Source organism: Callithrix jacchus, chromosome 6, assembly GCF_049354715.1.
Source record: "Callithrix jacchus isolate 240 chromosome 6, calJac240_pri, whole genome shotgun sequence".
Classification (NCBI taxonomy): domain Eukaryota; kingdom Metazoa; phylum Chordata; class Mammalia; order Primates; family Cebidae; genus Callithrix; species Callithrix jacchus.
In genome coordinates this window covers 53,114,135-53,130,193 of record NC_133507.1, presented here as the reverse complement: position 1 = coordinate 53,130,193, position 16,059 = coordinate 53,114,135, and the positions used below count along the sequence as shown (strand labels likewise).

General features: G+C 36.5%; 2 protein-coding genes across 19 annotated transcripts in view; one reads left to right on the top strand and one right to left on the bottom strand.

Moving 5' to 3' along the window:
• LOC144582934 (uncharacterized) overlaps positions 1-3,159 on the bottom strand; it is a 70,987-nt gene extending 67,828 nt beyond the window's left edge. The window contains exons 1-2 of the mRNA XM_078375629.1: positions 3,154-3,159; positions 2,835-3,022 (exon numbers count right to left, since the gene is read on the bottom strand). Of these exons, the coding sequence (XP_078231755.1) occupies positions 2,835-3,022; positions 3,154-3,159 (194 nt within the window). The remainder of the gene's footprint in view (positions 1-2,834; positions 3,023-3,153) is intronic.
• MTX2 (metaxin 2) overlaps positions 1-16,059 on the top strand; it is an 80,037-nt gene that overhangs the window by 20,818 nt on the left and 43,160 nt on the right. For 9 of the 18 annotated variants that reach the window (XR_008482112.2, XM_017973390.4, XM_054257502.2 and 6 more), the window contains exon 1: positions 2,954-3,197. The exons of 1 other annotated variant lie outside the window; for it this stretch is intronic. Coding sequence is in view for 6 of the 17 variants with exons in the window: in XM_017973390.4 (XP_017828879.1) it covers positions 3,158-3,197 (40 nt within the window). In the remaining 11 variants the exon portion in view is untranslated. Of the gene's footprint in view, positions 1-2,953; positions 3,198-7,145; positions 7,342-11,115; positions 11,257-16,059 lie in introns of those variants that run through there. 8 more of the 18 variants (XM_078329094.1, XM_078329093.1, XM_008998660.5 and 5 more) reach the window with 2 other exon arrangements.

Sequence of the window (16,059 nt, the reverse complement as noted above, 5' to 3'; positions counted from 1 at the left end):
ACATTACAGATTCTTTCCAGCCTAAATGTGCCTGTGTGGGAAGCAAAAGAATCATCAGTCATGAGAAAAAGTGAATCCATATGGTGCTGATGATTCTGCTTCCCTGGCTAAAATGAAGAAAGAGTTGAGTATAGACAATGCCCCCAACACATCTCTGTTTTTTTCTAAAAAGTGTGCTGCTATGGTTTGAATATTTGTGTCCCTCAGCAACTCAAATGTTGAAACTTAATTGCCAATGGGATAGCATTAAGAAGAGGTGGGGAATTTAGGAGGTAATTAGGTCAAGAAGGCTCTGCCCTTGTGTATGGGATTAGTGCCTTTATAAAAGAGGCCCAAGGGAGTTTATTTGCTCCTTTTTCCCTTCTGCCATGTGAAGACATGTACAAGGTGCTATCTATGAAAACTGGGACCTCACAAGACACGCAATCTGCTGGTGCCTTGATCATGGACTTTCCAGGCTCTGAAAGTGAGGGCAATACATTTCTGTTGTTTATAAATTATCCAGTTTAAGATACTTTGTTATAGCAGCCCTGATGAACAAAGGCACTTGCCATAATAAAGAAGATTGGTGTCAGTCCCAATCCAGTATCTTTAAGCCAGCTCAGTTTATGCATGTACCATGCATCAAGCCATGGGCACTTAACTGAAATTGTAAGGGCACATTCTACTTTGCCTCTAATCTTGCTCTGTTTCTCTTACATCTGTGTCCAGTCTCTGGTTCTTGCCAATCCCTTCTACTTTGGGGCTCACTTCTACACTTTGGATATGCTTGATTTTGGTTTCTCCAGTTGAATCTTCATTACTCTTTAGGGACTTTTGCTCAAGTTCCCACACAGGCCCTATGATATGGAGGAATTTTAAACTTCAAATCTGTCAAAAAGTAGTTAAAACACTGTGTCTTTAGCTTTATAAAGATGACAAACCAAAATTGATAATAGAACTTAAAGTGATGACATGTTTTCTTCATTATTACAGTAATACATAATCCTCCACCATGAGGAGAAGAGACAGGGCCTGAAAGCTTTTCTTTTGATTGATAACAAAGTACCTGAAACAGCTCATTTCTCTTAGTCAATATCACCTATGGGATGAGGAGGAAATTGGACCTCATATACTCTTTACTATCAGTGCTACCTCTCTCTGCACAAACCAGAAAAACCTATTAATATTATCTTCCCTGTATTTCTGCTATTCACAGATGCTTGTTAAGTCTGAATTTCAGCAACAGAGAAGACACTTACTTCCTAAGATGCTGCTGTGTTTATGTCAATGTAAATTATTGGGTAAATTTAAATGTAGTTTAACAAGCTTCCTTTCGTTGAGGGAGATGAAAATATGACTTACCCTTAAAAAACATTATGGGGCCAGGCACAGTGGCTCATACCTGTAGTTCCAGCACTTTGGGAAGCCCAGGTGGGCAGATCAAGAAGTCAGGAGTTAGAGACCAGCCTGGCCAACATGGTGAAACCCCATCTCTACTAAAAATACAAAAATTAGCTAGGTGTGGTGGCATGCACATATAATCTCAGCTATTTGGGAGGCCGAGGCAGGAGAATCGCTTGAACCTGGGAGGAAGAGGTTGCAGTGACCCGAGATTATGCCACTATACTCCAGCCTAGGTGACAGATCAAGACTTCATCTCAAAAAAAAAAAAAAAGAAACGAAATCAAGTTAAGATGTGTCCTACTGGATTAGGGTGGGCCCTAACACAATGACTGGTGTTATTTCTCAAGAAGAGAGAAATTTGGACACATCGACATGCACAGGGAATGCCATGTGATGATGGTGGCAGAGACTGAAGTGACATATCTACAAGCCAAGGTACATGGAGGATTGGCAGCAACTCCCTTCTCTGGAGCCTTGCAAGACAGGATGGCCCTGCTGACACCTTGATTTCAGACTTCTAGCTTCCAGAATTGTGAGAATAAATTTCTGTTGTTTAGCCACCTAGTTTGTGGTGATTTGACAGCTCTAGGAAACCAACACACTAGTTAAGGAGGCAGAATGAACGGTAATAGAGATCTATGAATACAAAGAATGGAAATATAGCTTTCTAAATGTCATGGACAGTAATTCTTAAAACACAGGTTTCCTCTGCAAAAACTTAGTAAGCTGTCTGACTTTTTGATTTACTGTGTGATTTAAAGTGAGTCACCTTTCCTCTCTGGACCTGTTTCTCATCAGTGAAGGGGGCTTTGGCTTACCAGCTCTGAAGACTGTCCCACTTGTAATAATGGCAGTCTGTAATGTATATGATTTTTCTTTGTGTAATTTAAGAAACTATTAGCTTAAGAGAAAGTCACACAGGGAATTTAGTGTCTCCTCTTCCTGCCCCTTTCGCTCCGGAAGGTGAGACGTGTGAAAATAAAGTATCTTATTTTCTAAGCTGAGCATCATTTCGGGTGTATGTAGTTGAAAGACAAATTATCTTCCGGCTTAGGCGCTGCTCAAGCCTCCTTTCTGCCAAGCATGTTTGAATTAAGAAAAAAAAAACACTAATGTTTATCCACAGACTAATCAACCCAGCAATATAGTAGAATAGAGGGAATTCACACAGCCTTGAATCTGGGCCTCAGAGGAGTGCCTGGGCAGGCAGTTTAAATTCCTTAAGCCTATATTCTTATCCGTAAAATGGCGATAATATTATTACTGTAATGGGTTGTTGAGAGGACGACCGAAGTCAAATACTATATATACATATATATATATTGTGCCTGGTATCCAATGGGCGTTTACAAATGTTACTTGCTTACAAAATTCTAGCTTACAGAAAGGGCACTAAAAATCTCCCGGATCCCCCTGCAGGTTCCCTAGGTGGGAGGCGAGTTGGGTACCTGACTTTCACCTGCAGGGCCCCAACGCGGAGCCTGGAATTGGCAGGACCCAGCTCGCTGCGGTGGCGCCTGGTAGGAGGGCGCGGGGGCGGAGCCGGCGGAAGCGCTCGAGCGCCGTTGTCAGCTGCGCCGGAAGTTCCTATCCGGGCCTGGCGGTAACCTTGGGGGCCTCCCGGGTGCCTCCGCGGCTGCCGTAGTGGGCTTTGCGAGTCTGAACCTCAGCGGCGCTAGGCTCCTTAGCTGCGGAGAGCCTCCGGGTTTGCGGTGGAGGACGCTGAGGCTCGCGGGGGGCAGGCACCCGGGCTCAGGGCCGCCCAGCCGACATGTCGCTAGTGGCGGAAGCCTTCGTCTCCCAGATTGCAGGTATCGCGCGTGGCCGCAGACCCAGGAGGTGGCGGTGCGGTCTCAGGGAGCTGCGTGGGGTACAGGGCTGGAGTCTTCCTCTAGCCTTGCGGCATTATGCGCTGAACCCAGGCGGGAGGGTGAAGGCGGGCACGGACTACCAGCCTTATCTCACGTATGGAAAAACTGAGGAGGAGACGCTTGGCCAAGGTCACCCCGCAGGAGCAGGCGTCCCGTCTCCTTCCCTTGGGCGATCCATTGTCCATCTCCCCATTCCATTGGGAGGTGCTGGAGTTTGAAGAGGAGGCCTTGAATTGGGATTGAGGTGGTGGGCGTGACCACAGGGGCAAGCATCTGAACACTTCAGTCTAAGAGTGGGGGCAGTTTCTGGGTCTTGGTATCCAAAGTTTAAGGTGACTGTCACTACTCAGTTGTTACTTGTCATGGAGGGACCACCAGACTTCTTGCTTCCTTTCCAAGCGACACAGTAGTGCCATTTACTAAGAGTCTAAGACTCTAGGATTCATGGAATTTTTTTTTTTTTTTTTTTTTTTTTTGAGATGGAGTTTCGCTCTTGTAGCTGAGGCTGAAGTGCAATGGCACGATCTCGGCTCACTGCAGCCTCCATCTCCTGGGGTTCAAGCGATTCTCCTGCCTCAGTCTCCTGAGTAGCTGGGATTACGGGCGCCCACCACCACGCCTGGCCGGATTCATTGAATATTTTTAAATCTGCAGGTGCTTTAAAGAAATATCTTTGAGTCGTTGGACTGAACATGACTAATGTATATAGATTTCTAATTTTTCTCTTATTGAGGTTCTTATTTATTGTAATGAAAGAAACTAAATATTGTTGAGAAACTGAGGAGACTAAACATAGGTACTTTTAGATATAGGCTAATAGAATTAGTCATAACTCCTTAGCAGTGTTTTCAACATGAGTGTGGTAATGCAGACAGTCACTACAATAAATAGGTACACGAAGAAATAGGATAGCAGTTTGGAAATGGGAAATACAGAATGTGTCATAAAATTTGCGGGAATGTTTTTCATTGCATTGCGTTTGTGTGAACATACATTTCTTTTTTTCCTTCTTAAAATACGTTATTTTCTAGAAGAGAGAAGAAGCTCCTATTAGATTGCAAGCTTCCTGAAAGTAGGAATCAAACTCGTTTTGTTCCTTATTGTATCCATACTCAGTAAATATTTGTGATCCACTCAGTAAATATTTGTGATCCAAATCAATGATTAATCTTGAGATTTCAAGCAATGATTATTTATGTTTTTACCATTTATGTTGAAAACAAGATCAGACTTACATAGTTAGATCAGCGATTTAATTTAGATTGCTACTATGTTAAAAAAAAACACTTTGCAGTGTTTGTTGAGAGTGGCACACTGTGTGCATGTGTCCTAATTTGTGATTTCTTTTCATGAGAAAATGTTGAATGTCTTTTAATAAACTTTTGATGCTGCTTTAAGTAGTGACGTTTAAGAATTTCTAGTGAGGTTAAGAATTTTGTTTGTCTGCTGTGTTAGCTATTTGTAGTGAACTGCTACTCTAGGAAGAGCCATCTTTAATTGGATAATTCAACAAATAGTGTTGGAATAACTCCTAAGTCATTACACCACATGAATAAATTACAGATGGATTAAAGTTCTAAATGTAAAACAAAAAAATTATAATAAAATAATTAGGAGAAAACATAGGAGATTATTTTAATAATTCTTGATTAGTAGAAGGGGCCTAAGCAAAACTTAGGAATTCGTAATCCATAAGATAAAAACTTGACAGATTTGATTACAGAAAAAATTTAAAAACTTTCATAAAAGACATCTTTAGTAAGTCAGTACAAATAAGAAGACAAACCAACAGAATCAAAGACAAAGGAAAAGGGTGAAATATAGATAGTGAACAGATTAAAAGATGTTTTCTGTCACTAATAATGTATAGCATCCCCCCACCCTCCCCATCAGGTGGACAAAAATGAATATGATTTCTAGTACCAGGGGGGCATGGGGAAAACAGTACTCTCAAATTATTGGTGGGTCTGTAAGTTATATTACTTTTTGGGAACTTAACGTAGCAATATTTATTTATTTATTTTAATTTGTTTTTTTTTTTGAGACAGAGTCTCACTCTGTCATCCAGGCTGGAGTGCAGTGGTGCAATCTTGGCTCACTGCAACCTCCGCCTCCTAGGTTCAAGCAATTCTCCTGCCTCGGCCTCCTAAGTAGCTGGGACTACAGGCACACGCCAGCACGCCCGATTAATTTTTGTATTTTTAGTAGAGACAGGGTTTCACCATATTGGCCAGGCCGGTCTCGAACTTCTGACCTTGTGCACCACCCTCCTCAGCCTCCCAAAGTGCTGGAATTACAGGCGTGAGCCACCTCGCCCTTTAATGTAGCAATGTTTATTAAAATGACATTCTGTGGCCTGAAAATTCTACTTATAAGGGTATATCCAATAGAAATGTAAGAACCAGTACTTAAAGAAATATGCAATGATATTAATTGCAGCATAATCATGAAAAACTGGAAATGTTTTAAATGTGTATCAGATTATTATATACCAATCCAGCAATTCCACTTTTGGGCTTGTATCCAAAGGAATTGAAATTGTCTAAGAGGTATGTACACTCCCATGTTCATTGCAGCAGTATTCACAATAGACAAGATATGGAAGTAACCCAGGTGTTCATCAGTGGATGAACGGATACAGAAAATGTGGTATACAACATACAATGGAATACTATTCAGCCTTAAAAAAAGAAGGAAAAAACCCTATCATTTGTGATAAAATGGATGGGCCTGGAGGACATTATACTAAGTGAAATAAGCTAGATATAGACAAGTAGTGATCTCAAATCTAATCTTTTTAGTGAAATCTAAGAAAGTTGATCTCATAGAAAGTGGTTACCAGAGGCTGAGGGGACAAAGGTGAGGGGATGGAGAAGAGGAATGGAGAAGAGGAGATGCTGATCAAAGGGAACACCGTTTGTTAGAAAGAAAAAGTTTTAGTGATCTATTGCACTACATAGTGACTGCAGTTAATAATTTATTATATATTTCAAAATTGCCAAAGGCATAGATTTATAACATTCTCACCACAAAAATTTAAGTTGGTGTGGTGATGGATATATTAATTAGCTTGAGTTATTCTTTCTTTCTTTTGCTACTCTTATTGCCCAAAAGCCTTTCACCTTACAGTAAGAAGTCCTTTGAGGATATTAATTCTGAACGTCTAGTATCCCATTACCATTTTAGACATCAGAAAATGCCCAAAGTATTCTTGTTTTTCTTTACTCATATACCATCTTTTCTGATTTATTACTCTACCGGTGCCTTGCTATATTTTAAGCACATCAGTTAATTTTATCATACTGTAATTTATTAATCTTTTGAAATAAGGATAATATCTGTTCTGTTCTTTATTTAGAAACTCAGTAAACTATGTAAAGGATGAAAAAAGAATGGTTGGAATATTCCATTTATCTCATTGGGGGCATTTGGGTGCTTAATTATTTAAATTTATTAATAACTTCCTTTTAACAGTAGCATTAATTTATAGTATGAGCTAGGAAAGTAGTTTCACAGAGTTCCATGGAACCCATATGTAAGCATCTTGAAAGTAAGTGTGATAGAAATGGGCATGTTTTAAAAAATTTATTTTTATATTGGTAATAAAGTGTTCTCATTCCATCTCTTCTCACATGAGTACTGGGGAGTCTGGACTTTAAAAGTATTCTGAAGGGTTCCAGAGGTTAAAGGAAATAGAAAATATAGGTTTAAAGTCTTTGTAATGTAGAAGTGATACTCTTGCTCATAATGAAGAAAATGATGGTATAGGTTTGTACATTTGTGTATTAGAATATTTAATGATGACAATTGGAACACATAATTGAAGAAATACAATGCATTAAATTCTTTTGCTATTGAAAATAAAGATATTTTGTTGTTTTTACCTAGTATTCTAAGGATTTTCCAGCACTGAGGAAGGCACTGAGGAATTGTTGAAGTTATTGAACTGACCATCACATTTCAGAGAATTTAAAAAGATCGTATTAGTCATATGAATAATCTTACACAGTTGTGCTTATGACTTTGGAGATATGAAGCTGATATTGAATGGGGCATATGGTAAAGCAGAACAGTGACAAAATAGGTGAGTCAAGGTATAGTTTATTGACAGCAATGGATCCTATATCTTATCATACTGTATTCCTGAATAGGTTGAAAGAATTTAGTTTTGTTGCCCAGGCTCTGTTGCCCAGGCTGGGGTGCAGTGGGGTGATCTCAGCTCACTGCACCTCTGTCTCCCAAGTTCAAGTGATTCTTCTGCCTAAGCCTCCCAAGTAGCTGGGATTACAGGTGCCCAACACCATGCCTGGCTAACTTTTGTATTTGTAGTAGAGATGGGATTTCACCATGTTGGCCAGGCTGGTCTTGAACTGTTGACCTTATATGATCCACCTGCACTGGCCTCCCAAAGTGCTGGGATTACAGACGTGAGCCACTGTACCTGGCCAAAATTAAATTTTTAAGGGCAATGTTATGTTCACTTTTGAAAACTGTGATAATAAGATACCTTCAAAGATTTGTTTTCTGTTAATGAAATAGTTCATAGGCTGTAATGTGAGCTTTAATTTTCTTACATGGTTTATTAATATTTTATACTCTGAAATTACGTGATTTTTAGTTTTTAACTTAAAAGATTTGGTGATGGGTAGCTCATAAAATTTGTCAGTCTTATTTCTTTGAAGACTTTTGAGTTATTACTGTTAGCTCAGGCTTTCCAAATTTTCATGAAAATTGAAAGAAAATTCCGCCTTTCCAACTTCTTAACCTTTTTTGAACTTTTAGAATTTCTTGATAAGCAGTTATCAGATATACTGAAGATATCAAATAAAGATGAGATATTGAAAATTAAGGCTTCTCATTTTTTGTTCAAAGACAGAAGTTATAATATTCAGAAAATCCAGCTATAGACATTTATATGTGGAAGAGAAGTATTTGCCTTGCCAGTAAGAGAAATGCATACTTTAATTTTTTATCACTTTGTAAATGATCCTCTCCTCTATTCTTGAACACTTTTCTTATTTTTGTATGGTCTATAAATGAATCATGGTTTTGAACTTTTTTACATCAGTAATAAAAGTGAAATTTGATTGGTTAGTAATAAAAAAGATTTTTTTCATAAAAACAGTCATTTTGTCATGACAATTCTCATTAACTATAACTGTGTTGGCAAAATAGAAACCATAAAATGCATTTCACTGTTCTTATGCACTTAACTATATTTTTTTGCTGATTATATATTTTGTCTCTGAGTACTTGTATACGCCAAAGAATTTCTTCATAATTTAATCTGTTTTTAGATTAAAAAAACAGACTTTTGGTGAGTATATTTATTCCAGTGGATACAGTATCTTTGAGTATTACAATGGTATTTCCCTCCATGTGTCATATTTCATTACCTGTTCAATTTAGAGCACTAATTCGAACTTTATATTAATAAATTATGTCATTTGTATAACATGAAGAGGCTGTCATTATTTCACTATTTACTTATTAGCAGCTGACTCTTTAATGATCTAGCCTTCTTTTGACCTCCATATCTTTTAATTGTTAGCTTTAATGTTATAGAAAAATGTTTTGGCATCATGAATTATAAGTAATGTTTCTAACTTTCTCATTTTATAAATTTTAAAAAGATTATATGTCAGTATTAGAAATTACATAAGAATAAAAGTTGCTGTCTATTTTTTTATTAGGTGTTATTGTTATTTTTACTATTACTGTTCATTAATTTAAGATTGTAAGTTGGCTAGTACAGGAGAACTAGTTACATAATGTTAATTATTTAGTTGGTAATTGACATTTGTTCTCCAGTTGAAATTGTGAGTTGATGTATTTTCTATTCTGTTTTCTTGAGGTATAATTTACATACCCTTTTAAATTTATAATTCAGTGAGTTTTAGTATATTTACATAATTTTGTGACTATTACCACAATCTTTCTTTTTATTTTTTTAAAATTTCTACTCGCCTCTCCAATAACACAATCTAATTGTAGGTTTCCATCACCTCCAAAAGAAACTCCTTTCCCTTTTACAGTCACTCCTCATTCCCACCACCAGCCTGAGTCAACCACTGCTCTACTCTGTTTCTGTAGATTTGCCTCTTCTGGACATGTCATATAAATGGAATCATGTGTTTTCCTTTGTGTCTGGTTTTTTTTTCATTGGGCATAATGATTTTGAGGGTCGTCCATGTGTTCATGTTGTAGCATGTATCAGTACCTTGGTTCTTTCTTATTACCAAATAGTATTCCATTGTATGGATATACTGCATTTTGTCTGTCCATTCACCAGTTAATTTGGGTTGCTTTCCCTTTTGACTATTGTGAATAATGCTGCTATGAACATTTGTATTTAAGTCTTTATGTGGATATTTATTTTTATTTCCCCTGGGTGAATACATAGGAGTATAATTGTAGGGTTATATGGTAAAATTCTGTGTTTAACATTTTGAGAAATTGCCAAACTTTTCATAGTCCCACCAGCAATGTGTGAGAATTTTTAATTTCTCCACATTGGCTAAATGTTTGTTATTGTCTGTCTTGTTGTTTATGGCCTTATTGAGTGTGAAGTTGTATCTCATGGTGGTTTTGATTTGCATTTCCCTAATGACTAATGATGCTGAGTATCTTTTCATGTGCTTTTTGGCCATTTGTATATCTCCTTTGGAAAAATAGCTATTCATATTCCTTGCTCAATTTAAAAAAATTGGATTATATTGTCTTTTTATTAGTGGATTATAAGAGTTTCTTATATATTTTGGATATAAGCTGTATGAGTTTTGCAGAATCTTAATTGCTATTGTTATCATAATCATCATCTGCCTAAATAGAAGTCTAGTTCATATTTGACTGGGAGATAGATTCTAGTTATTCTCTAGCTTTATTTGGGCTCCAACTTTGGTTGTGAGAGGGAAGTTCTGCCTTCTAGTTTACCTGAATTTTTCACTGTGTTGCTTTCTGTTTTGTGCTTCTAGAATGCAGGATATTAAGACCCATCTGCTTAGATATTCTACTGTCCTCATTTATTCATTATTAATCTGTGTTGGGTTTTTTTTTTGAGACAGAGTTTTGCTGTGGTTGCCCAGGCTGGAGTATAGTGGCACAATCTTGGCTCATTGTAACCTCTGTTCAAATGATTCTCCTGCCTCAGCCTCCCAAGTAGCTGGGATTACAGACATGTGCCACCATGCCTGGCTAATTTTGTATTTTGTATTTTTAGTAGAGATGAGGTCTCACCATCTTGGCCAGGCTTGTCTGGAACTCCTGACCTCAGGTGATCTACCCACCTCAACCTCCCAAAGTGCTGGGATTACAGGTATGAGCCACCATGCCCAGCCCACTCTGGGTCATTTTAATCTTCTGCTTACTATCTTGTTCCTCCAAATGAACGGGTTGCTGGAGATATTGAGTTATTTGTGGAATATTATTTGAGTTATTTGCCATAGTTCAGTAAATTCGAATTCATTTGGTATTTTGGAAATTGTACACTGTTGTGTATAATTTTTTATTACTTTTTATGTAATGTGTAGCACAAACAAAATTAAACCTTGTTATGTGTATACCAGATAATATTGTCAAAATAAGGTAGACTCTACTATTTTTAAATTAAAGCATTGTAAAAGTACATATAAGGAGAATAGACCACATAGTACCTCTAAAATAGAACTGCCTTATGGGCAGTTACTTGGTTTTCTTGGTAATTGTAATTCTAAGAGCCTTTAGCTCTTAGAATGGCGCCTGACACTTTATATGCATTCAGTACTTTTATTGAGTGAATGATAAAACTGATTTGTAGCTTTGACTAAATTTACTTTCTGAAATAAGATATATGTATAATTTACTATATATATTTATATAGGTTGATTATCCCCAATTTGGAAGTCTGAAATCTGAAAATGCTCCAAAATCCAAAATTTTTTGAGTGCCAACGTGATGCTCAAAGGAAATGCTCATTGAAGTGTTTTGGATTTTGGATTTTTGGATTAGGGTTGCTTACCTGGTAAGTATATAATGCAAATATTCCAAAATATGAGAAAAATCCAAAAATTGAAACTCTTCTAGTGTCAGGAATTTTGGATAAGGGATGCTCAACCTGTATGCAACAAGCTTTCCATGTATATACAGTAGACTCTTAAGTTAGTCAACAGGTTCTTTTTCCTAAAAACTTATGATGATATGTAACCAAAGGAATAGTTCAGTAGACTCTTAAGTCAGTCAACAGGTTTCTTTTTCCTAAAAACTTATGATGATATGTAACCAAAGGAATAGTTCTGGTCTGTGTCTTCTTCCAGAAGAATCTTCTAGAATCTAGGACTACTTTTCTGTTTGTGTTTAATACTTCTCTACTTTGTCCTAGAATGTTTGCTTTCTGCTTCAGGATTTCTATTTTAATTGAAGGTAGTCTATATCTTTGTATCTATACTTGCTTGTATGTATGTTCTTTAGCCTTGACCACTGTGCTACACAATACTGCCTTCCTTTTTTTTGTTGTTGTTGTTTTTTTTTTTTTTTACATTTATGGAAATGACAGTGTGACGTTGCACTTCTTTATTCTCTATCAAAGCCACTTTCTGATGTGAACACTTATCTCTGACAGTTGAGGTGATGGGAAAATGGTTTTAAACACCTTTTGTGGGAAGAGTCACTTCTGATTACACATTCTGTATCATATCATTAAATATCCCCTATGAAACATTAGCTCAGGGTCATTACTGTTTAATCATTTCATGATCAACATTGTCTGAGATACAGTGTTATTTTTGACTTGCACTATAGTTTACAGGTTGAATTGCTGTTGAATCTAATATATATAGCTCTTTAAATTCCAGTTTTGATAAGGTCCAATATCATCATATTTTTAAGTCTAAACACCTTAAAAATCTATTTTAAATGAAACCTTTATATATTGCCTAAAACTTGATGGGTTTTGAATGTGGTGTCTGTGTTGATATCACTGATACCATTAGTATAATATTTATGTCAAACTAACAAATTTCCTTCTTTTCTTTCTGTGTCTTGCAGTAACTTGTCCATATTTAAGAGTGCTGAATGCTCTTTGAACATTTTGTTATATTAGCAGTATTTGCATTTACAACTTTGGCAGGAAGCTATCCAAATTTGGAGATAGGCTACACATGTTTCTTGCTCCTTTTAGTCTTGCTGTGCTGAAGAGATGACATCTATGAGCTTTTGGAATCTAGTTGTCTAAGGATAAACTGAGTTTGACTTCATTAGTGCACAATTGATAGGTTTGTGTAGAGTTATTATAACATTAATCAATTTGATGTCTTGGAAATATGACAGAACTGAAGCAGCATGTAATATTAGTGCCTATTATTCTACAAATTATGTCTTCACCTACATTCATATGCCAGAGGAGTCATGTTGTACATCAGGAATGCAGAACTTAAAAAAAAGAAATGAACAACAGAGGGCATCTCTTTTCGTGGCCCTTCTCTTATATTAGATCATTGAGAGATGGAGTTCAGAATTACACTATTTTCTTTAGGTCATAGCACTTTCATACTTCGAAACCTTCAATTGAATGGAATACATAGATATATCATCTTTTACCAGAATGAATTACCACCTAACCTAATACTTAAGAGAATACTACAAGAAATATATAAAGTCTTGAAGAGACTTATGGGTATGTGTGTGTGAATTTATTGGTTAGTAGTCATTTCATTAAAAATTATAATGGATTATTAAAGAATATTGATGTTTTTGTTTATTTGTTGAAAAGCTTACAAATGGATAACTTGATAATTAAAATGAATGAGAAACAAATATTTTGGGGGGTTGTGGGTATTGCTTTATCATGCATACATTTCTAACATTTATTTATGCATTATTTATTTTATGGCTTTCAAAAGTCTAAGAATATCTGTCACTTCTTTTTGATTTTACTTTGTTCTCCAACATAAATACTTACGGGTTTTTAAAAGAAATATTCATTTGCATTAAAAGAACTCTCCCACTAAAGCCTGAAACCTTAAGCAGCCTCTCTTTTGCTCCTGGTAAAGAAGACACTAAATGTAGAATAATCAGGGCCTGAGCAAAATTGGAAAGTAGGTAGAGAACGAACTGGTCTTTAATAACTAATTGGATATTCACTTAGTTATGAGGTGCTCTGATATTTGCTTTATTTCTAGGTATTCTTTATATCTACAATATAGGGATATATTTCTTCTTTATAAAAGTGATAAAAATTTAATGCATCTTTTGTTAGAGAATACTATTAGAATAGTAATTCTAATTTTAGAGAGTGAATTAATGTAGGTCACTAGAGTACCTTAGAGTAAGTTACTGATTTGGAATGAAAGTGCTATAGTAATTTCTTTATCATGAAATAATTAATTCCTAAAAGGTGGGTAGTTTAATTTGGAACTCTTATAATAAAGATATTGGCTTAGCCTGTAATCCCAGCACTTTGGGAGGTTGAGGCAGGCAGATCACCTGAGGTCAGGAGCTTGAGACCAGCCTGACCAACATGGTGAAACCCCGTTTCCACTGAAAATGCAAAAATTAGCCAGGCATGGTGGTGTGTGCCTGTAATCCCAGCTACTCAAGAGGCTCAGGCAGGAGAATCGCTTGAACTCAGGAGGTGGAGGTTGCAGTGAGCCAAGATTATACCCCTGCACTCCAGCCTGGGCAACAGAGCAAGACTCTGATTCAAAAAAAAAAAAAAAAAGGTACCTATATAAAATTTAATCTTGGTTAATTCAAATTTCATATTTTGTCATGTATTATTGTAAATGTCATTTTCAGTTAGGAGCAGTTGAAAAGCCAATATTTTAATAAATAACCTCAGGACCACAAGAATTTTTCACATTCTAGGAATTTACCTCCTAGAAAGAGAGATAAGATATTGACATAATATATGATAGAGTAGAAAATGCTACATAAGAAAAATACAGACTGCTATGGACAGTATAGATAAAGGAGAAATTAGATTTGCTTAGTCCTAAAAGCCTTTTTGATGGATGTCACATTTAAACTTGGTTGAAAAAGATATAGGATTTGGGTATATGGCAGGGAAGGAGTATTCTGAACTTGGGGACAATTTGAGTAAAGTCACAAAGATGAGAAAATTTGAAGTTTCTGGGGGAAATTTGAAGTGCTCTGGTTGATACAAGGGTCTTGTTAGGTAGGTAGGGAGGGAGTAGGCAGGGATCCCCATTCTCCTCACTAATTCATGTGTGTTCCCTCCACAAGCTTTCTCCTTGGTCAAAAAGTGTGGTTTTACCACAAGAGAAAAAGACTCTTCCTTGCTCCAGAGTACATGAATGACTGGGTTTCCTATAAAAACTTCAAATAAGTAGTTATGTAATTAGAACGGTGTTCTCCAATGTGGGGTGGGATGTAGGCAGGAGCAAAGGGTGATTACTGCCTTTGTCTGACCTTGGGAAAGAGAAGAGTAGAGAATAAATTGTCCTTTTGAATTTTGCCTTTTACATGATAGGTATTCCCAAACCAAGAAATCAGCTTTTTATAAGGTGTGGATAATAATTTTCATGATTCATAGATTTACATATGAAGATAGTTACAGAGCTTATTTCCTAGAATGATACCTACATGGTTGTTTTGTAGATTCATTGACCAGTTTAGGATTTTCACCTTTGGCATTCCTAGGGTATAACTAGAGTTTTTTTCTCTCTCTCTCTTGTATCATGCTTTCATGTAGTATGTGTGCAAGACAATCCTTTGAAATATAGAAAGAAAAAATATATAAATTATATATTTCTTACCTCTGCACTAACCCTAAAACTGAACATCTCTTTCTATACATTGTTGTATATAAAATATGTAGTTTACCTCAGATGTTACTACTGTACCACTCCACACTTCAACTTATCTGATAAGCCATTTCACTGTTCCCCCTTTCCATATCCTGTGACTCTAACCCAAGAATCATCATTTATAAAAATCTCATGTCCTTATCAATAAAAATTTGAACACTTGGGCCTGAATTTAGAAATCATAAGGTTGTTAATTGCTGAGTTAATATATCATGCACATATAAAACATAGACTAAAAAAGAAAGTAGAAAGAGTTAAAAAAGATAAAATTCAAATTCCAAGTATTTTTAGGTAGCTATTTAATTTTTTTTTTCAGCTGTGTTGTTGGTTGTAGTGTTGAAGTTGCTTGGGTAAAGGTTATTTTATTTTTTGTGTTTTGCCATGAATTTTTTTTATCTTCCCTGCTACATTCTTAGTCTGAATAGTACAGAGTAATAACAACGATAGTGCTAATAATAAAAACAATGTTTATTCAGCCAACATTTACTGATTACCTGCTATGTGCTAGGTTCTAGGGAAGAAGTGGTAAGCAAAAATCAGACATGAATGCTGGATTTGTGGTGCTTATTTTCTCGAGGAGGAGATAAACCATCAAATAGTTACTTAAATGTAAAAATACAAACGGGAGAGTGCATGCTATAGGAGCTTGTAAAAGGAGTGGTTAACTATTCAAGGAGGTCAGTGAAGACTTCCCTGAAGATAGGACTGGCTACATAAATTGTGGGGCACAGTGCAATATGAAAATATTAAAAAAGTATTGGCTTTAAAGACTGAGACAGCAGAACATTAAACCAAGCACGGGGCCCTTCCAAGCGCAGGCCCTATACAACTGCACAGGTTACATACTCATGAACCTGGCTATACCTGAGGAAGTGATTTTTGAGCTGAGATGTGACAATACCATAGGAGGGTAAAATTGTTCTAGGCAGCAGAAACAGCACGTGCATTCAGAAACTGGATGAAGGCCAGTGTGGCTGGAGTGCAGAGACTCAAGGTAGGGG